Source organism: Schistocerca piceifrons, chromosome 6 (assembly GCF_021461385.2).
Source record: "Schistocerca piceifrons isolate TAMUIC-IGC-003096 chromosome 6, iqSchPice1.1, whole genome shotgun sequence".
In the NCBI taxonomy this organism is placed as follows: Eukaryota; Metazoa; Arthropoda; class Insecta; order Orthoptera; family Acrididae; genus Schistocerca; species Schistocerca piceifrons.
In genome coordinates, this window is record NC_060143.1 from 362,212,394 (window position 1) to 362,234,366 (window position 21,973).

The following is a 21,973-nucleotide window of genomic DNA, read 5'->3' on the forward strand; positions in this document are numbered from 1 at the left end:
GATGTGCCATTACTAAGTTTTACACTCTTCTTTCTGCTGTTTGTTGTAACCTACAACACAAAACACAGTCGTACTCTCTACAAGTGTGCATCACAAAAACTTGTACATGCACTTGCACTTAAGAAAGAATATACACTTGAAAAGTAAAACTATCAAAGATCACAAAAAATGAAAGCCGTTTGAGAATGAATTTTCAGTCTGTTGCGGAGTGTGCTCTGATATGAAACTTGGTAGATTAAATCTGTGTGCCAGACTGGGACTGAAACCTAGGGCCTTTACCTTTCGTGGGCAAGTTTTCTACCAACTGACCTACCTGAGCATGACTCACAAATCATCTTCAAAGCTTTACTTCTGCCATTACCTCATCTCCTACCTTCCAAACTTCACAGAAGTTCTCCTGCGAAACTTGCAGAATTAACACTCCTGGAAGAAAGGATACTGTGAAGACTTGGCTTAGCCACAGACTGAGGGATTGTTTCCAGAATGAATTTTCACTCTGCAGCAGAGTTTTCACAGATATGAAACTTCTGACAGATTAAAACCTCATGCTGCACTGGGTTTCAAACCTGCAATCTTTGCCTTTTGTGGGTAGCAACCTTCAAAACTTCACAGATTTTTTTATGTTAAAACTGCAGGACTTGACTCAGTCAGAATATGTGGGATTGTTGCCCAGAACGAATTTTCACTCTGCAGCAGACTTTGCACTGCAGTGGAACTTTCTCACAGATCAAATGAGCTGCTGTCAGAAGTGAAGCTGTGTGGAATGGTTGTACAGTCTTGTTCAGGTATCTCAGTTAATAGAGCACTTACAAAAAGCAAAACAGTTTTAATTGGCCAAAAAGTTTTATATTATCATACACTTCACTGCAGAGTGAAAATTTATTGTGGAAACAATCCCTGAGACTGAGGTTAAGCTGTGTCTCCATAGTATTCTTTCATCTAGGAGTGCTAGTCCTACAAGTTCTGCAGGAGCACTTCTCTGAAGTTTGAATGATAGGAGATGAGTTATTGGCAGAAGTAGAACTGAGTCCACTGCAGAGTGAAAATTCACTCTAGAAACAATCCCCCAGGCTGTGGCTAGCCTTGTCTCTGTTAGTATCTCACAGGCTTGAGGACATCACTGTAAAGCAGTGTTGGCATGTCTACTTCTCTGGCTGAATGGGGCTTCATATTAACTGAGGAACAGAACCCCTGAGAGAAAATGAAACTCATTGTGCAAGTTGATCTGTGGGAAGCAGAAAGTCCAAAACCAGGTAGAGACATGGAAATAAACTCATCATGCAGTTAGTGCAGGCAGCTAATGACAGCACTCTGCAGCAAATTGGCATGACGAGCAAGGCAATGTACGCGATGGTTGAACTCAGTATAAGCTAACCTGTTTAGCCTAATACCTACTGCCTACTGACCTCTGTCAGTGGATCTGCCCATACTAGACATTGTGTGTGCCATCCATTATAGGTTTGCACACTATTCTGTTGTGCTACACCTGGCAGTTCATCCGTCTCCATTACAATGTCTGTTGGCAGAGATACTAAATCTCTCCCCCTGAAGAGGCCACATAGGGCTGAAAATAGCCAGGCTTGAGTCATCACCTCTGGAACAGGACTGGAAGGGCACTGGAGAACTCAGCAGCAGACTGACCACCAAAAGAGACACTATTGACACCTCTGGCTCCGCAAGAAGGACAGACAGACACGGCTGCTGAAGGAACAGTGGGTCCTCTGGCAACAGTGGGGATGAGGCCACCTCCATTGGCAAAGTTAGGGGAGTAGACTGCAGGCTGCATTGAAATCCATGGGCTCCACATCAGCAAGAGGAGGCACAAGTCTCTGTGAGGCTCAAGGCTGCAGGCTATGGGAAGAAGGCAGAGGGTGTGGAGGGGGTGACAAGAGGGATGTGTGCCTCTACAAGTGGCAGCCCACCCCTGTATCAACATTGTGACTTACCCTGCAATTCAGCTGACCCAAAGACTGCAGCGGCAATGCCCCAATAGGGTGTTGGCACAACTGATTTGTATGATAGGTCAACTGCTCCCTACCAATATTCACTGCAATAACTGCTGACCTTTGTGGCCTACAACAACATCCAGCAGCTACTCCAGCCACTGGCCCAAGGATCAGGCCCAAATGGCAGCCCCGGGAGGAAACCATGGCAGGCCACAGTAGCCTGTATCATGCAGCTCAGGGTGCAACAAATCTAGGAGGCATTGCAGCTGGTGCCCACGCAAGTGTTCCACCAGACTGCACCTGTTGACTGGCACCATCTAGTGTGTGTGCAGAAAACTCAAAAAAATTCATCATGTGAAGAGGCAAACATGGTCTTCCTTGTTTGGGTCTGGAAGTGCTCCACCTGGCAAGTGAAACAGAGTGGTAGTCAATTGATGGATAACATTTTGAACCCAAAAGTCTTCAAACTTGTGTGGCACAAATTGCCTACCGTGGATCCTGGGGGGTTCCTTCTATGAGAAAAATAACCAACAATGCATGAACAGTGACTGTCAATGATGTGAAGGATGGCTTGGCTACATATGGAAAACTGGACAATACATCGAACACCAACAGCCATATGCTTCCCAAAAATGGACAAGTGTAATCAACATGCACTCTGTCCAAAGGTTGCTCCGGGACTGGCCAAGTAGAGATGTGGGGTGCCATTGTAGCCTTGTTCTGTGCACAATCCCCATAAGCCTGCACCAGATGTTCAGTGTTGTGATCAATTGCCAGCTAGTAGACTTCTTCACTTCAAAAATAATAGCTAGTGCCTTCTTTTCCACCTGTGATTAATTACACCACCCTGCAGAAAGCATCTTCGATTCATAAGCAGTAGATTGTTCAGTTACATCTGGGTTCCAGTGGGACAGGCGACACCGAAGCCATACTGGGATGCATCACAGGCCATGGTTAAAGTTTTACCCAGCAAAAAGAAGCCAGAGAAGAGTACAAACACTTCTTGAGAGGCTGAAAAGCCTATTGACAATCTGCAGACCAGGTGAAGTTAAGCCCTTCTGGTGAAGCCAGTTGAGAGGCTGGCAGATGTGTGGAGTCTGAGGAATGAACTGAGCGTAATATGAAATCTTGCCCAAAAAAGACTGATGCTTCTTCAGGTTCTTGAGCACCAGCAGGTTGATGATGGCTTTTATGTTCTTAGGGATGAGACCTTGTTTACTAAGCACATGGCCCAAAAAATGCATCTTTGGGGAGAAGTAACTGCACTTTTGCTCTTGCAGTGAAGGCCCATCTCCAGGAGGTTATGGAAAATGACAGAAGGCTTTGTATCTGCTTTTCTCAAGTAGGGCCTGTTACGTCCTGAATCAAGTCGTCTAAATACTGTTGATGAATTCCAGGTGCAGATGAGATTCCAGAAAGCAAGTGATCAAACCGGTGAAGGCCAAAGGAGTTGTTGAAGACCAAGAAAGTTCGAGAAACCTTGTCAAACAGCAACTGCAAGTAGACATCTCACAAGTGGTTGCACGAAAAAGTGCCCCTTCCCTTGGCAACTTCACCAATAACCCCACCTGTCTCAGAATTGGATATGAATCTGTAACACGTTGTGCAATGACAGTCAGTTTAAAATTGTCTCAAAATCACATGCCACCATCAGACTTCAGAATCACCAACAAAGATGTGGTGAACTGATGTGACAAAATGTGAGAAACAATGCCTTCATCAATACAGAAACTCAGCCTTTACAGTGTTGCACATGAAGAAGAGAATGGGGCATGGTGGCAAATTTAGGTACCATTGATAGCTTAAGAGATACATATGCACTGAATTTTGCTGCCTGACCCAAGGTATTCTCAGATATCAGGCTGTATGGCCATAGTAAGGAGTCCAAGTTGTGAAAAGGAACAGACTGGGACACTAAATGCACTTAGTCAACAGCCAAAAAAACAGAAAAAACGTCTGGCTCAAAATATTTGTGCCAATGATGAATCAACCACTAATAATGTAAGTTGCCTTTCCACATTCTTATGACACACAGAAATGAAGAATTGCCCCTGCAAGGAATACACTGTTTACTATTATCCACAACCTGACATAGCAGCTGTTGCAACTCCAGGCACCCCAAGAGCCTGTATGTATCTAAATTAATGAGGATGTAATCTTACCCTCTCATACATCACCATTAAATTTCTCTGTCTCTGCAAAAGTTTCCAAAGCTTTGAGAGGCATAATATTGTAACAAATTAATTTTTTCCATACATTTTAGCCTGAAATATATCATATACAAAATCATATGAAATTCTCTTAGTGAAACAGCTGCGATAATTTTAACCTATACGAGATTCGAGATTAATCCTGGTATCAGCTACTTCTATAAAAAATGACAATGCTAGAGGAAGGAGTACTAATACAAGGATGACCATGACTTCCTTGTCAACTTTAAATTTGATTTGTTGCCATTCGCAAACCCGCTGGGCTCAGCACAGGTGAAGACGGGCAGCACTGCAACACCATTGGCTAGAACTGTTAACACACAATGACTTGGTGGGAGAGAGGACTACCTAGGTCGCCCATGGGGCAGCGGGACCTGTTTACTGTGCACATCAAATTGAGCCACCTGCCAGTTATCAGAAAGGACGTCCCTTGCTGTCGCTGTCAGCCCATGCTATTCTGCAATCTGGGTAATGTTGGACAAGGTCTGTACCTAATGTAAACTTTGGAATCAGGCACTAACTGTACAATGGTGTTCTAAATTAATGAGACTGCATAAGAGCTAGCACATTTGGGACACTCAAAATGACACTTGCTGGAGATGCCCTACAAACTGGCGATCCGGGCTGTGTATGACTGGCCAGTGTGCTTGTGGTGCTGGTTTAACTGCAACTGTGTCACCATCACTGCAGCAGCACCCAGCAGAACTCGTCAGAGGGGAGTTTCCTGGGCTCAGTGGAGGGCTTGAAATTTTGAAAAGCTTCATACAATCCCATACTGCTGGACAGCAACATGATGGCCTTAACAACTGGATTGACGATATGCCTTACCTGGCAGTGTATCAAGAACGAGTGTAGATAACTCTCCCATCTTTTTGTAGACTCATTGAAACTGGCCAGTGGTGTTGGAAGCAGCAAGAACAGGGAAGAAAACTGTGCAATGGTCCCCTCCCTGCTGCAAGTGAAGTGAGGGCTTGAAGCAAATCCACATTTGCTTCGTCAGCATCTGCAAATGATTTGATCATGCTGCCACTGCTGCTACTGTTCCTTCTGTAGGCTCAACTGTTCCTGCCAGCATTGCAGAAATCCCAGGTTGATTGTAGCTCAAAATTAACACTAGGTAAATTAGGGGCATTTGTAAGATTTCCTAGTGAATTTGCTGCTTGAAAGTCTCTCAGGCATGCAGCCGGCTTGATTGATAGAAATGCAGCAGTCAGTCTATCTGGCTGCATGCCCAAGAGACTTTCAAGCAAATATTAGGGCCATCACATATGTCAGATGTCATTTGTCACCACTTCAGTATCTGCACACATGTGACAACACCATTATACTACACTGACAGTACAGATACTTCATGGGCTGACAGTGGCCTGTTAATAATCAGGGAATGAACCCTGTGAGAGAAAATGAAACTTACCGCATGAGTTGATCCACAAAGCAGGGAAACTGAAACTACGTAGAGAGGTGCTAGGGAATGAACTCAGCACATGTCTTCCATGGACGGTTAATGACTGAGCACTTGGCCTTAACACTGCGCACAATGTGCAAGGTGAGGTCTGCAGTGGTTGAACTGAGCATAAGCACTGGCCTGCTTGGCTTATACTGTCACCTGCAAGTAAACACATCTGTCAGTGGGTCTGCCCATACTATGTATGCCCTCCATGGCAGATTTCTGCACTATTCCATTCCACTACCCATTTCAGATCATCTACCTCAATTGCGATGTCCGCTGGTGGGAATACTAATCATCGCAACATAATTTTATCATTTTTCCCAGGACTCCTAGTCCTGCAGGTTTCATGGGAGACCTCTGTGAAATTTAGAATGTAGGAGATGAGGTACTGCTAGAAATAAAGCTGTGAGGATGGTTGATGCATGGTGTTGGTAAGCCAGCAGACCACTGTCACACAAAAGATAGAGGCCCCGCATTTGAGTCCCAACCTGGCACAAAGTTTTAATCTGTCAGAAAATTTCAGTGTAAGTGTTTTCTATTAGTTTTCCGAAACTACCTCTTGTAAATACAATACTAACAGTGCCAAGTGACTTTACTTTTTTACTATTTAAGAATAAGTCAAAGAAAGGGAAAATAAAAAAGGTTATAACATTCAGCCATATTGTAAAATAGCGTTTGTCTTACACAGCAATGCATAACAAGGCTCAAAGCTATGATCATCAGCAATACTGATATATGATGAGCTGTAAGTGCTGGAAACCTGATGATGAGAGCTTTGATTGTTGAAGCATGTTGTCATGTAGTATGAAGTTATTTTACAGTGTTTTTGAATATGAAACACTATTATCATTTAGATGATAACAGCTGCTACTGCACATCACAATGTTAAACTTTAAAACTGACATAACAGATGTATCACAATAAATTTATGTATCAGTTTGTGTCCTCATTTATGTACGTATTGGTTTGAATACAACTTCTATATTTTATAATAGTTTGCAGTAATATTTGTACTGTCATATTTATAACATAGATTGAATTTTGTGTGCAGTTTTGAAACTTTCCGTGCTTATTGTCCTGTAAATACTTGTGAGGAGTTTTACACTAATTACTTCTTCTATTTCCTTCTCCTGTTATTTTTACCATGATAGTGGATTAAAGCTCCAGTATCACAGTTTTAAACATTTGAGGAAACAGTGATACAGTGCAACTACATAAAAGTTCTGTGGTAATTGTTGTGTGTATTTACGAAACTGAAAGTTGGAATATGAAAGTGAACAAATGAATGGTTTCAAAAGGAAAAAAGAAGATCTGTATTCATTTCAGCACGTATGTTGAAAAATAAACTCCAAATCAACTAAGTGTTGTATTTTTTTTAACGGAATTCAAATGAGCGTGCTATAAATTCAGCAAAAATCAAGAACAGTCTCATACACATAAAGTTTATTAACTTTGTCATGCTACATCAGAAATGTGATTTTCTTTTGAGTTTTCTGTTTTCTTTTACATACAAGTTAATAACCCACTTCACCTACATTCTTTTACCAATATGCCTTCATTTATTCACTTATTTCTTTTCACTGATCTGTTGTCAAGTTTCTTACTTTGGCTATTGTATTTGTTTTATTTTGCAAAATCTTTCATCTAAACTTTTTGTCTGTAATTTTACACTTTCTTCAATTTCTTGCTTAACTATGTGAATTACCTATAGATTCCAGTGGACTTTACAAAGCTAATTAGGTATACCCTTCTATTTTTAGAAGTAATGTACAGTCTTTCGTGTCAGCATAAGGACATTCTCTTTGCATGTGGCTTTAATAATTTTTTTCTCCCTTTTTTCATCTTCTCTTTTCATGCATTACTTTTCAGACCCAGATGCAGGAGGAATCCCCTCACAATTTCCTGTACAAGAAGATACCCAGTTTATTCAAATTCTTAAGGAATCATTAGATTTCTTTGGCATTCCTGAATCTCGACACAAGGAGTATTTCCTTGTCGATTACAAAACACGTAAGTGTGTGTGTGTGTGTGTGTGTGTGTGTGTGTGTGTGTATTTATAAATTTTTTACACTGTATATATAAATTATTTACAATTTATAATTAATTATAATTCTCTGCAAATAGAACATGAAGTTACAGTGTACTTTAGTATAGCAGCATGCTACTTGCAGAGGTGGGGAGTGCTATGTACTTTACAGACTATAAGACAACATTTGACTATAAGACACATTTTTTAAGCAATGTTATAAAAAAATAATATTTTTATTATTAGCTTTTAAAGCCAGACTAAAAGAAAAACTTAAGTTATAAAACCAAACTGGTCTTTAAAATCCTTGAAAATCGTCATCTGAATTTTCTTCTCCTACTTCTTCTTCCTCTTTGTCATCATTATTGTCCTCTTCGTACATAAGATGGTCCTCACTGTCATCGAGAGTGTTACTTATGCCACGCTTTATTATTTAACAATAATATCTTCTGTCACTCGAGATCATAACAGTTTTATCCACTGACCCACTTGTTTGATTGTAGGTTGTTTTAGATCACCCTTTGGTGTGAATTCACGTTGTGTCTCATCTATCATACACTTGTTCCATTCCTCTCCGATATATGCTTTAAATGGTTTATTTACCAAGACATCAAGAGGTTGCAATTGTGAATTAAGTTCTCCCAGAGTAATAGCAAGCTCTGTATTTCCCTGTCTCAGTTTCTCTTTCACAGAGTTTTTCAAGTGACCACTAAATTGATCTAGCATAAGAAGAGAATGCTTCTTCAGTAAAGCACTTTCCTTCTCTCCCACATTCTATTAATCCATAACGTCATACCAGCCTCATCCATGCAACCCTTATCATGTACGTGAACAGCAACACTTGCTGCTGTTTCAGGTTTTGGCATTAGTTTGCACTTGAAAATGATCCTTGGATTAAGTTTAGTATGGCCAGCACAATGTGAAAGGACAACAGAGTTGTGCATTCTTTTTATGTCCCCTTGTTTTTATAGTTACAGCTTTAGTAACTTTCATGGCAACAGTTCTGTTCCTTGGCACATCAGTGTCAGAGGAGTTTCATCTCTATTCACTATTTGGCTTAGTTCCCCACTAGTTTTCATTTGATATTGAATATTAAAGCAATGGAAAGATAATGTTTTCTCTTCGTATTGGTATGGCATTTTCTAAGATATTTTGGTTTTGGTGTCAAAGCTAAGTCCATGAATCTTCATAAACCTGTAGCACCAACCAACTCCACCCTTAAAGTCTGTGTATAAGTACATGATAAAGGCCCCTAGGATGCCATAAAATTGAGATCGACAGTGCCTAGAATCACATTCAGTGTGTCATCTTCTAGTTTTGGCCATTTCGCATTCAGTCGTCTATTTGCACATGTAGTCTTCCTCATTTTTTTCATTCCTTCTCCCCCCAGTTGTGAATGGTCTTTTCTGTTGATGGAGGGCTGAAGTGCCACTCAGTCGCTCTGCTTCCATGCTTTTCTACATATGCTATTGCTTTCAACTTGTGGCCCACATCAAATGAATACCTTTTATTATTATTATTTTTTTCTTTACTAACAAAAATATTGTGCTATTATTGATAACACAAATCAGTTTCAGTTCAGGTTCAGTCACGCTGTAGACTGCAATGACGCGTCATAGTCTAGACGGTGTTCTGGGGTTGTCATGGCTGGGCAGGAGGAAGACAGTTAACAAGCTTGTGAATCCCTGCAACTCATGTTCGTCGCATCGGTGCACTGCTGTTGCCAGTTAAATCTAGTGTTGCCAGATAGAGGTAGATTCTTGTGGCCTTGAACATATGGCCATTTTAAGACTGGGGGGGATTTTAAATCAAACACTGGACTTTTTACATTAATTTTAAGTATAAGACGTACCTGAATTTTGGAGGCAGAGTTTTGAAGAAAAAAGTGTCTCATAGACCATAAAATACTGTATTTCAGGCAGTTAAGTACAAATTCTTTGTCTATTTCTTTTTAGTATGCTTATTTGTTAGTAAAATCCTTGGACATCGTTATTGGTATATTACTATCGATGCAATCAGTTTTTACTAATTTTTCATAAACTATTTTTCAGACACTTATATGTGTTGAATTCCTCAATGTCAAAGAAGTGTATTCTTTATCTTATTTGAATATCTGTCTTTCAAGTTCTATTACTGTTGTTGATGTTGTATTGTTGTGGAGGTGTTCATTTGGAAGACTGGTTTGATGCATCTCTCCACAATTGTCCATTCTATGTATGTCTCTTCATCTCTGCATAATTACTCCAACAAACAGCATCCACTTTAAAGTGTTTTCTGTAGCCTAACCATTGTCTCCCCATTCAGTAATCCCCCTCCCCCTACTATCAACCCCTCTCCCCCCTCCCCCCCCCCCCCTCGAACTCACCCTCTCACTCCCTCACACACACACACACACACACACACACACACACACACACACACACACACACACCACACACACACACACACACACACATACTTTGACACATCAGGATGTATGCTATCAATCAGTCTGTCCCTCCTTTTAGTCATCAGGGCTAAAGAACTCTTCTCCCTGTTGCAGTAACTCCTCGTTAGTTATCCATCTATCCTTCTCCAGCATTCTTGTGTAACACCACATTTTAAAATCTTCTCTTTTGCTCTGGACTGTAAACTGATAAAGCCCATTTTATACAAGTGACTTTCGTGTCTCTGCCAAGTACTCATGGCATGTGAGTCTACTGCAGTACACTTGGCAAATAATTTGTTCAGTGACTCATTTGTCACAAGTGCTTCTTTGTGCTTGCATGTTGGTGCAAAATAGTATTTGTTCTGAGAGCTGTCTGCCTTGAAGTTTGCCACCTGAACAGTGAATGTAGGGCTATGCAAAATTCTACAAAGTGCCTTCCCCTTTCATTTCTTCCACCCTATCCAAGATCTCCTACTACTTTTTTTTTCATATTGTCAAGTTCCTGTCCCCATCACAATTAAATATTGGTTTCTCTTAAACTGCTTACTTCACCTGCTGTGGTGCAACATACACTTTATCATAAAGAAAATATTGATACACTGTAACTACTTGATAGGTCACAATTCCAGTTTGCACTGGTTTGTTGTAAATTGTAGTACATGCCAAAACAATAACATAGATAGTGCATGTCAAGCAAATCCATCAATAATCTATGGACCAGCAATCCAAAACATAGTCTAGTTGAAATCCAATAAGTAGTAAGTATGGTATAAGTGAGATAGAGACTTTAGCTTAGCAGAATTAGAAGTCTGTTGCAATGGGTGTGGCTTGTCATCAGCAGTCAGGCCTATGTGATAGCCCATTGGTGCCTCATACCAGCCGTCAGAGGAGACGTTGAAATTGGACATCGCAGGGTATCACCCTCACTTTCAATTGATAGAGAAGAAATAACATCCCTACACACCTTTAATGGTTGCAAAGGGTTGGTATGGTCGCCCTAATGGTAGAGTGGAGATGCAGTTGTGCAAGCCACCTAAAAGATCACTGACCATCTTGACATCTGATGTCCTCTTCTTGCTACGGGGGCATGGTGCTGATGCAAGAGTTATCTGTAGCTGATATTGTAATCTCCAAATCCATGCCGAGGTCCCATTCCATGAGGGACCAACTCTGGTGACATTGAACATGGAATGTTGGTCTGTCAGCCATCTGAAGCTGTATCGAACTGGCTTCAGAGATGATGGGCCTCATCTTGAGGTGCAAGCCAGTAAGTGTTGGTGCAGCTGGGTGATATGTCATACCAGCATGGTGCCATTGGTGTCCTCTGCGAACATCTGTCATCGCCGGGCAGCTCTTTTCGCACCTGATAGTCAACCTAAGACCTTCCAGAAGGTGCAAGTCCAAACCTCTGTGCCCAGCAAGTAATGGGGGTGACAGTTGAGCTGGCAGGGCTATGTTGTAGGCCTCAGATGGCTCCAGATGGTCGGTGTCGAACCATGCAGCAAGTCCACTGTAGTGAGCTCCTTTATCGGACTGGTCCCGCAGAAGGCCAGAAACTGGCTCAGAACCTCAATCTTGGGTATGGCTGTCAGCATCTTCCTTAAAAGCATGGACAAACCACTTGACTTCACTATTGAAGGCTGGGCGGAATGGCACCATTGTCAGCTGTGTTATGCCATTCCGAGAGCAGAAGCATACTGGATGGAAATTGAGGGCCATTGTCCGAAATGATTGTTTCTGAGTCCCCTTTAATGGTCTTTTTCTGTAAGGCACTTACTGTTTCCCATGCTGTTGTATTTGACATTCAGACTACATAAACTTTCTAAACAGGGTACTAGTAGTAATGGGCAGCCCGGGTGGCTGACTAGTGGGATAAGGATATCATGTAGAACAAAGTGGGAATTATATCAAAATGTTAGAAGTAGTCACAGTCAAGCTACAGTAGCCCATAACAAACAGTATTGTAAGGTGCTTAAAAATCTTATTAGGAAGGCAAAGAGTATGTGGTATGCAAGTAGAATAGCTAATTCACAGGATGAAATTAAAATAATATGGTCAGTTGTGAAGGAAGTGTTTGGTTAGCAGCACAAGGTCGACGATATAAAGTCAGTTCGCAGTAAAAATATTTCTGTTACTAATAAATCAGATATATGGACAGTATTTAACAATCATTTTCTGAGCATTGCTGGTGAATAAAATGAAAATTTAGTTTCTACAGGAAATAATATAACTTACTTGGCAAATGCCTTTCCAAGATTAATGTCTGAAATACTTCTCTGTGATACAGACAAGAGGGAGATTGAGTCAATAATTAAATCACTGAAGACTAAGGCCTCTCATGGTTATGATGGAGTGTCTAGCAGAATATTAAAGTACTGTGCTGCACATGTTAGCCCTGTATTTAGCCATATTTGAAATTTTTCCTTTAGGAATGGTCAGTTTTCTGAGCGATTAAAGTACTCAGTAGTAAAGCCGCTTTATAAAAAGGGAGAAAGGGATAATGTAGATAATTTTAGACCTGTTTCTATGCCATCAGTGTTTGCAAAAGTTATTGAAAAGGCTGTGTATGCAAGGATAATTGATCATTTTATATCATACGATTTGCTATCAAATGTACAGTTCGGCTATAGAAGTCGTCTAACAACTGAAAATGCTATATTCTCTTTTCTCTGTGAGGTACTGGATGGGCTAAACAAAACATTTTGAACACTTGGTGTATTTTTTTATATAACCAAGGCATTTGACTGTGTTGATCACAAAATATTCCTCCAGAAGTTGGACCATTATGGAATACAGGGAGTAGCTCACAATTGGTTCACCTCTTACTTTAGCAACAAGCAGCAAAAGGTTATTATTCATTATGTTGATAACGACTGTGATGTGAGATCTGAGTGGGGTACTGTCAAGTGGGGGGGGGGGGGGGGGGGTGCCCCAGGGATCAGTGTTAGGGCCACTTCTGTTCCTTATTTAAATAAATGATATGTCCTCTAGTATTACAGGTATCTCTAAAATATTTCTGTTTGCTGATGACACTAGCTTGGTAGTAAAGGATGTTGTGTGCAACATTGGCTCTGTTTCAAATAGTTTAGTACATGACCTCAGTTCATGGCTTCTAGAAAATAAACTAACATTAAATCACAGTAAGACTCAGTTTTTACAGTTTCTGACACACAATTCAACAAAACCTAACACTTTAATTTCACACAATGGGCATATGATTATTGAAACTGAACAGTTCAAATTTCTAGGTGTTCAGATAGACAGTAAGCTGTCATGGAAAGCCCACATTCAGGATCTTGTTCAAAGACTTAATACTGTCATTTTTACTATTTGAACGGTATCAGAAGTGAGTGATTGTTCGACACAAAAATTAGTCTACTTTGCTTATTTTCATTCGCTTATGTCATATAGTATTATATTTTGAGGAAACTCTTCCCATTCTACAAGGATATTTTTGGCTCAGAAACGGGCGGTTTGGGCAATAAGTGGTGTGAGTTCACAAACCTCTTGTCGACCTCTGTTCACGAGTCTGGGTATTTTGACATTGGCCTCTCAATATCTATATTCCTTATTGTCATTTCTTGTTACCGATATTAGTTTATTCCCAAGAATAAGCAGCTTTCACTTGGTTAATATTCAGCAGAAATCAAACCTGCTTTTGGATCGGACTTCCTTAACTCTTGTGCAAAAAGGTGTGCAGTATACTGCTGCATCCATTTTCAATAAGCTGCCATTCGAATTCAAAAATCTCAACAGTAATCCACGTGCTTTCAAATCAAAACTGAAGATTTTCCTCATGGGTCACTCCTTCTATTCTGTCGAGGAGTTCCTTGAAAAATTAAGCTGATTCTTATTGTATTGCTGATAGTGTTTACTTAAACTTATGGACTGACTTTTTCAGGTTCATGAACATTTATTATCTGTTATTATTTTTATGTTGTAATGTCATGTACTGACACGTTCCATGATCTTGGACATTTGCTTTCCAATTTGGTCCTAAGGAACTTGATGTGTATATAAATAAATAAGGAACGTAGAAAATGAGACTGTGATAAAGAGCCACATCTCTTTGAGGTAGAGCCCTACATAGACCACGTGGATGTGTTCCCATGGCTGCTGCAATATTCTCCAGATGTGGACCATTACAGGGCTGCTGACTAGGTTGACCCATAGGCCTTGCTGTAGTGGACTGTCCTCTTGATGTCCTGCATGGTACAGCCCAGTAGGTGTACTGCCTGATGAGTGTCTTCATGCATGTGATTCCTCAGTGCTCAGATTTACCCTACACAAATGTGGATGCAGTGTCAGGAAACTCTTGTAAACGGTCTTGTAAGGTGTTATCTGTTTGAAAGTACAGTGGTTTCCTCAGTCCAAAATATCGGAAATAATCTCATAGGTAGTCTGGATGGGGCATCGGCATTAGTATGTAGCACGTTGCGCTGTCTGCTGATAGTGAATTGAATAATTGTAATTGTCGAGGAAGCTAGCATAGCAGTGTAGGTATTACGCAGTTTTTTTCTGGAAGGCAGTTCATAAGGCTGAAAAAGGAAATTAATGGTATACAGTTATTCATGAAATACCCACCCAGATAACTGCATGTGTTTGCATGCTGCTTGTGCAATTTGGGCAGGCATGCCTGTCCTAGATCGAATCCGCCCAGCAGATCAACAAGGAGGCCCAATGTGGCGGCAAGCCTGGATGTGGTTTTCCACATTCAATTAGGTGAATACTGGGCTGGTACCCACATCCTGCCCCAGTTACACTATTTGCAAACATTTAGAAAAATGTTTGCACATTTTCACGTGGATAACACTACTCGCAGACAGTTGGAGTGCACAAATTCAATCTCGAGGGATAAAGGGATAGCCACATGAAGGGCATCCAGCCGCCCTCTAGCATTATCAGCACCAAATCTGATAATAACCATGTAGACTCCATGGTGGTAGGGGATAAAGGCAAAAGAAGAAGATAGTCTGTTATGAGGTAAGACTTTGTACCATAAAGAAATATATGGAATTATTGGATGCCAAATATGATAGCCAGTGCTTCTTTTTCAATTTGTGAGTGTTTGATTGGGGCTGAAATGAGCATTTTAGACACATGTGCTATGTTTTGTTCACACCCATAGCTTTTGTGAGAAAGAAGGGCCTTGATGTCATGTTGAGACATGCCAGTGGCTGGGATAAGGCAGTTGATGAGTCATAGGCTGCTATACAAGGAGCAGACTGTAGACATTGTTTTAAATTGTAAAAAGGTTTGTGACATTTCACTGTTCTTGCATAGATTGTTTAGGCGTCTGATGATCTGCACTGTATGTATTATAAATTTTGCATAATAATTTACTTTTCCAATAAATTACTAAAGGTTGTTAAGTTTGCAGGCACTTGGATCTTTTCTGTTCCTTTCACATTGTGATGACTTCATTGAAATTCTTTATAACTCAATATGTGTCCTAAGTACTCCACTTGCTTTCGAAAGAATTCACAATTTTGTAGATTTTACTCCATTTTGCTGAAGTGTCTGAAGCAGGAGATGTAAGTTTGCAAGCTATTGCCCTCTTGTAGTGCCACTTACTAATATATCATCCAAGTAATTGACTATGTTTGGAATGTTTTGAATCAGATGCACCAAACAAAGTTGGAAAATTGTTAGTGCACTAGCAGTTCCAAAAGGCAATACCTGTTGTATCTGCGCAATCCAAATCAAACGATGATGATCATTAATTGGTGAGACTGTTTGTCTAGTGTCAGTTTTAAATAAGTTATAGAAAATCTCTTGATAGTTCACATTTCATGTGATGGCCCATTGGGACCTCTTACTGGCCACAGGAGGAGTCATTGATAATATAGCAGTGATGGCAGCTAATAGCTATGTACAAATATTGTATGTAATAAATTTAGCATGAAACTGGCATTCCCTCCAAGGTAACATTAATTTCAAATTATTGAGGTAAAAATAATTACTTTTTAATCATTACCTTTGTTCTGTTCTACTGTGGTAATTAAGTGAATTAAACTGTAATGTTTTAATTATTTTTGTTTGTATAATGCATATACGTGTTACACGATTATGGAAAAATCTGTTGCAGATCAGATCCATAACCCGTCATCTTACGTGAGAGATTTCTATTTTTTTAAACGCTCACAGTATCCTCAGTTGGAATTAGTTCACATGAAGCCTGAAGAAGCTTTCAATGCATTGCAAAAACAAGAACTGACACATAAATCTGTTGAGATTGGAAAAGTTCTTCTCACGTGGGCTATCCTAAAAAATGTTGACATGGTAAGCTATTTAATTACATAAATGTAAATATATATGTACATACTAACCTCTTATAACTCCTAAATTTGCAAACTTTGACACCTGCACTCCAAGTATATGTAAATGTTATAGCATTCAACATACATACTAGTTCAGGAATCACAATATATTTTTCACTGCATCTGAAAACAAAGAAAGATGAAAAAATCTACTCACCAAATGGCAGCAGTAGAAAAAACAAATAAAGATATAAAAATGCGTAAGATTTCAGAACCAGTCTCACCTTCTTCTGGCATAAAGATTGAAGGGAATAGAACAAGGATAAAATGACTGACGAGGTTTAGGAAATAGGGGCAGTTATGGAAAAGTCGCCAAAAATGCCGTGTTGGAGGGCTTACTGAATGGCATGAAAGTGACAGACTGATTGTTGGTGCCTGCATCAGATGAGATTTGAAAACCTGAGGACTTAAAGGTGAAAGATATGGTAATAAGCTAGACAGATTTTGCTGAAAATCATCATGCAAGAGTCAATAATACCCGAAAGCTAAGTGACATACGAGGGGAGCAGGGAAAAAAAGCAGATGGAAAACTAAAAGATAAAAGAAAATGAAAAGGAGTTAATGAAAGAAGTATTTACTGAGAAGAAATACTGAACCACAAATTTAGACCCTTTTATATACACATAATACATGCATTACTAATGAAAAGAAATCACAAAAGAAAAAATAATTTTGGCATCAGGAGAGGTATAAGAACAAGTAGGCTAATCCCACTTTGCTCTATTACAATATGATAGCAGGATATACTGACAACATAAAATGAACTCTATGTGTTAGTTTTTTCAGTGAAGCAAAAAATAGCTTTGCCCGTTACCTTAGTTACTTAAGAAAGAAGCTTTTAGTGCATGTAGGTGTAGCCAAGGCTAAGTAGGCTTTCAGTAGGAAACCTGTGGCTTCAGGAAAGAGGACAGTCCTGGGTTTTAGGTAGTAGTCATGTAAGATATGTGGGCCAGATTTTGCAGAAACAATTAGGAAACAAGTATCAGTTCATAACTTCTTCAAGCAAGTACCCATCTTGGACATGGGGCCATAGGTTCTTTGCACAAGAATTTTGGAAAGGGTCTTCATGTTGTAGTGCTTTTGGCAGGAAACCATACTGACAGGAACAAGTCTACAGAATTATGAATTACCTTCAGCAACAAATCATGCAATGTCAAGGCAGTTTCTGTTTTGAAGTGTTCTGATTGCTTCAGCTGAGTAACTCCGTGAGTCAGGTCAATATGGATTTAAACCAATTGCAAGATAGAAAACACACACATACCCACAAGTACAATTCACACACACATGACTGCTGTCTCTGGCTGCTGTGGCCATACTGAGTCTCAACTGCAACTGATGGAAGCAGCAGTCCAGTGCTGGGGCTAAGGAGAAGGCCTGTGGTAGAGAGGGGGATGTATAGTACTGCTTGTAGGAATGTGAGGGACGTAGAGGGGACAGGGTAAGACTGCTAATTGCAATCCACACATTTGGGAGTGGGATAGGGAGGGGACAGCAAGGAGATCAGAAAAGGAGAGAAACAGAGAAGTGGAAAATGCTAATGGGTGTGTTGGTGGAATAGAAGGTTGTGTTGTGCTGGAGTGCGTTACCTTACCCTCCCACACATCACTATTAAAATACTCGTTCTTTGCACAAATTTTGAAAGCTTCAAGAGGCATAATATAGACAAAAGAATAATGTTTTACTCATCTTCATTACCTTGTTGTTGTTGTCAGTGGCTCAAAGTCTTGTCTAGAGGTACATTCTTGCAGATGAAATTTCGATTTTGTAGGTTCTTGATGACTAAATAACTGATGAAGATTTCCCTGTATTAGTCTTGAATTTTATTATTTGTCACATCTTTCAGCATCACACACATTTTGATTATTAAAAAAGAAAAAAACAGTAATTACATTGTTGGTGACAAACTTAGAAAACTCCTTGTTCCATCAGAGGCTTGTTCACCACTCCTTACGTTCTGCGGTGCTCACCTTATTCCAAAGAGTGTATAAACCAAAAGAGTTTACAAACTTTCTTTACCAAAGAAGAATCTTCACCAAATTATATCATTATTTTATACATAAATCTAGAAAAAAATTTAATAATTAGAATTAGATTGTACAATTAATAATATGAATTTAAGTATACCAGAAATTTTGTAATTTCAAATATTTTTAAAAGAAGAGTAATTTTATCAATTAGTACATATTGATTGTAACACATTAATTTCTGTTTTATTCATTTTAGCCTGAAATATAATACATAGTATACAAAATCATATGAATTCTTTTAATGAAACACCTGAGATAATTTTAACCTGTCAGGAATCAATAGTATACATAGTATCAGTTATCTCTATATAAAAAAGAAGGTAATGTTAGCGGAAGGTGAGTCATTATAAGTGGGAGCATGCAAAGGGTTAGGTAAGTGGAGGACTGGGACAGGCATAGGTTGAGGCCATGGGAGCTGTAGGAATGATATATAATATTGCAGGAAGGGTTCCCACCTACTTAATTCAGAAAAGCTGGTGTTTCTAGAGAGGATTCACATGTGGCAGGGTGTAATGCAGATGTTGAAGTGAAATAGATTGTGTTGAGCAGCATTTTCAGCAACTGGGTGGTCATGCTGTGTCTTGGCCGCAGTTTGTTGGTGGTCATTCATGCCGGCAGTCAGTTTGTTAGTCATCATGCTCCTATGGAAAGTAGCACAGTGGTTGCAGCATAGTTTATAGTTCACATGGCTGCTTTCACAGGTAGCCCTACCTTTGATGGGATATGAGATGCCTGTAACAGGACTGGCGTAAGTGCTGTTGGGAAGATGTATGGGAGAGGTTTTGCATCTAGATCTATTTCAGGGATGTGAGTCATGAGGCAAGGGGTTGGGAGCAGAGGTGAAGTAGGGATGGACATCACTATTGCATAGGTTTGGTGGACAGTGGGAGAGGGGTGGGAAGTGTAGTAGGTGTGATAGTCCTTATTCCAGGGCACTTTTAAAGGAAGTCAAAACCCTGGCAGAGAATGTGATTCAGTTGCTCCGGTCCTAGGTGGTAATGGGTCACAAGGGAAGAGGGGGGGGGGGGGGGGGGAGGGGAGGAGGGGGGCACTTCTTTACCTTTGTGGCCATACAACGGGTACTGAAAAGTGGTAGATGACTGGAGAGACAAGGCATGGGAGATCTGTTTCTGTACTAGGTAGGGAGGGTAATTTCTATCTGTGTAGGCCTCATCAGTGAGACTCTTGGTATATTTGGAGAGCGACTGCTGGTCATTGCAGATGCTATGACCACAGGAGGCTAGTCTGTGTTTAAGGAACTTCTTGATGTGGAGAGGGTGGCAGCTGTCAAAATGGCGGTCTTGCCAGCAGTTGGTTGGTCTGATATGGACAGAGGCACCGATATAGCCATGTTTGAGGTGGAGGTCAACAACAAGAAATGTGGCTTTTGGGGATGCAGAGAACAAAGTGATGCAAAGCAAATGGGTGAGAAGGTGTAGTGGTTCTACAGGAGTATGGAAAGGGTATCCACACCCTCATTCCAGAGCACAGAGATATCATCAGTGAATATGAACCAGGTCAGGGGTGTAGGATTCTGGTGGTTGGGAAGGATTCCTCTACATGGCCCATGAATACATTGGATTGAATGATTCCATGTGGTTACCCATTGCTGTCCCATGGATCTGTTTAAACATAGGTGATGCCTTTAAAAGAGAAGAAATTGTGGGTGAGAATATAGTTTTTCATGGTCAGCAGGAAGAAGATCGTGGTTTGGAGTCAGGCAGGCATTGGGAAAGGTGGTGTTCAATAGTAGCTAGGTGATGGGCATTGGGGATGTTAGTGTAAAGGGAGATGGCATGAACAGTGATGGAGAGGGTACCATGTGATAAAGGAGCAGGAATTGTAGAGAATCGGTGGAGGAAATGGTTTATGTCCTTTATATAGGAGAGCACAGGTAACAGGCTGAAGGTGTTGGACCACGAGAGCAGAGATTATCTCATTGGGGGTACAGTTACTTTCCACAATGGGCTGTCCTGTGTGGTTAGTTTTATGGACTTCAGGAAGCATGTAGAAGGTAACTGTGTGGAGAGTTACAGGGATAAGAAGAGAGATAGATTCATGGAAGAGGTTGTGGGATAGACCTAATGATTTCAGGAGGGACTGGAAATCCTGCTGAATTTCTGGAATGTGGTTATTGTGGCAGAGTTTGTAGGTGGACAAATCTGACAGCTGACAGAGTTCCTTCACCATGTAATCCCTGCAGTTCAAAACCACAGTAGAGGAGCATTTGTCAGCCGGTAGGTTTATCAGATCAAGATCAGTTTTCACATGGTGGATTGCAGTTCTTTCTGCAGATGTGGGGTTTGTTTCCTAATTGAGTACTTTGGGGAATGATGGTGATGCAAGATTTGAGGCTACAAAATTGTGGAATGTTAGTAATGGTTGGTTAGGGGGCAATGGGGCGTGAATTATGGTTGGATGGAGGACTGAACTGAGTCGAGCAGGATTCAGTATTGGTTTTGGGTTGAGTGTGATTTCTTAACCACAAACCTTGTCTCACTCCCCAAATTCTTGGCTTGGAATCCAACCTTACATCCGCAGAAACAAACGCAATCCACCTCCTAAGAACTGATTCTGACCTTGTAATCCTACCTGCCAACAAAGGCTTCACCAAAGTGATTTTAAACCTAATGGATTACCTGACAGAGGGACTCTGCCAGCTGTCAGATTTATCCACCTAAACCCTCCCACAGAAATCCATCAGGATCTCCAGCCCCCCCTCAAATCATTATGCCCTTTCCAGAACCTGTCCCTTGATTCTGTCTCTCTTCTCACCCCTACCACTGCTCCACACACCTACCTTCTACATGCTTCCTGAAATCTATAACCCTAATCTCCCCTCTCCCCTCCAAGGGGGTCCGCAGTCCTTTTGTTGGTACGTGTGTGGTGCGCACGGGGCCCCGAGCTATTGCAGTCTCCTTTCCTATCCATGCTGCATTACTATCCCTGTTCCTCTCCCTCTCTATCCTTACTCTTTTGTCTCTGCCCCCACTTTTCCCTCTTTGTGGACTTCTTTATGTCGGCCTGGCTATCCTCCTGGCTTTGTTTTGGTCTGTGCTATTGTTTAGTTTGCTGTTTTCAGTGTTTTTGGTCCCCTTGGAGTTTGACCTCCATTCCCAAAATTTTCCGTTCAGTGTGAGCCATTTGGGGATGAACTCCCTACCTAGCTTCCATGGTGCATGTTCCTCTCCCCCTCCCCTCCCCTTTCCCTTTGCACCCTGGCCCCCCTCCTGCTAGGTCACCAAAACGGTAGCCAGTTGTGTGGTGGGGCTGTTAAATACCCACTTGGCTGAGGCCCCTGACCACAGGAATCACACTGCTAGTACCTGAGCTGTTAACGCCTCATGTATACCCAGGAGTTGATGTTCATCACTTTGGGGCACCAGAACTCCTGGCAATGGATGCCGTGCCAGATGGCCCTTGCTGTGGCTGGGTGCCACCAAGGGGTGAGCCCCTTATCATAGTGGATGGCACTATGGCAGAGTCCTTGCGCATGAAGCAACAAAAGCTTCACCAGCCTGGCCATTCTGTGGCCGTCTCTAAGAGTGGTAGCAGATGTGACACTC

At 40.9% G+C, this 21,973-nt stretch overlaps 1 protein-coding gene across 1 annotated transcript in view; it reads left to right on the forward strand.

The window, feature by feature from the left end:
* Positions 1 to 21,973, forward strand: part of LOC124803322 (protein unc-80 homolog) — a 995,149-nt gene that overhangs the window by 649,239 nt on the left and 323,937 nt on the right. Inside the window, exons 43-44 of the mRNA XM_047264506.1 lie at positions 7,476 to 7,616; positions 16,149 to 16,342. Coding sequence (XP_047120462.1) covers positions 7,476 to 7,616; positions 16,149 to 16,342 — 335 coding nt within the window. The remainder of the gene's footprint in view (positions 1 to 7,475; positions 7,617 to 16,148; positions 16,343 to 21,973) is intronic.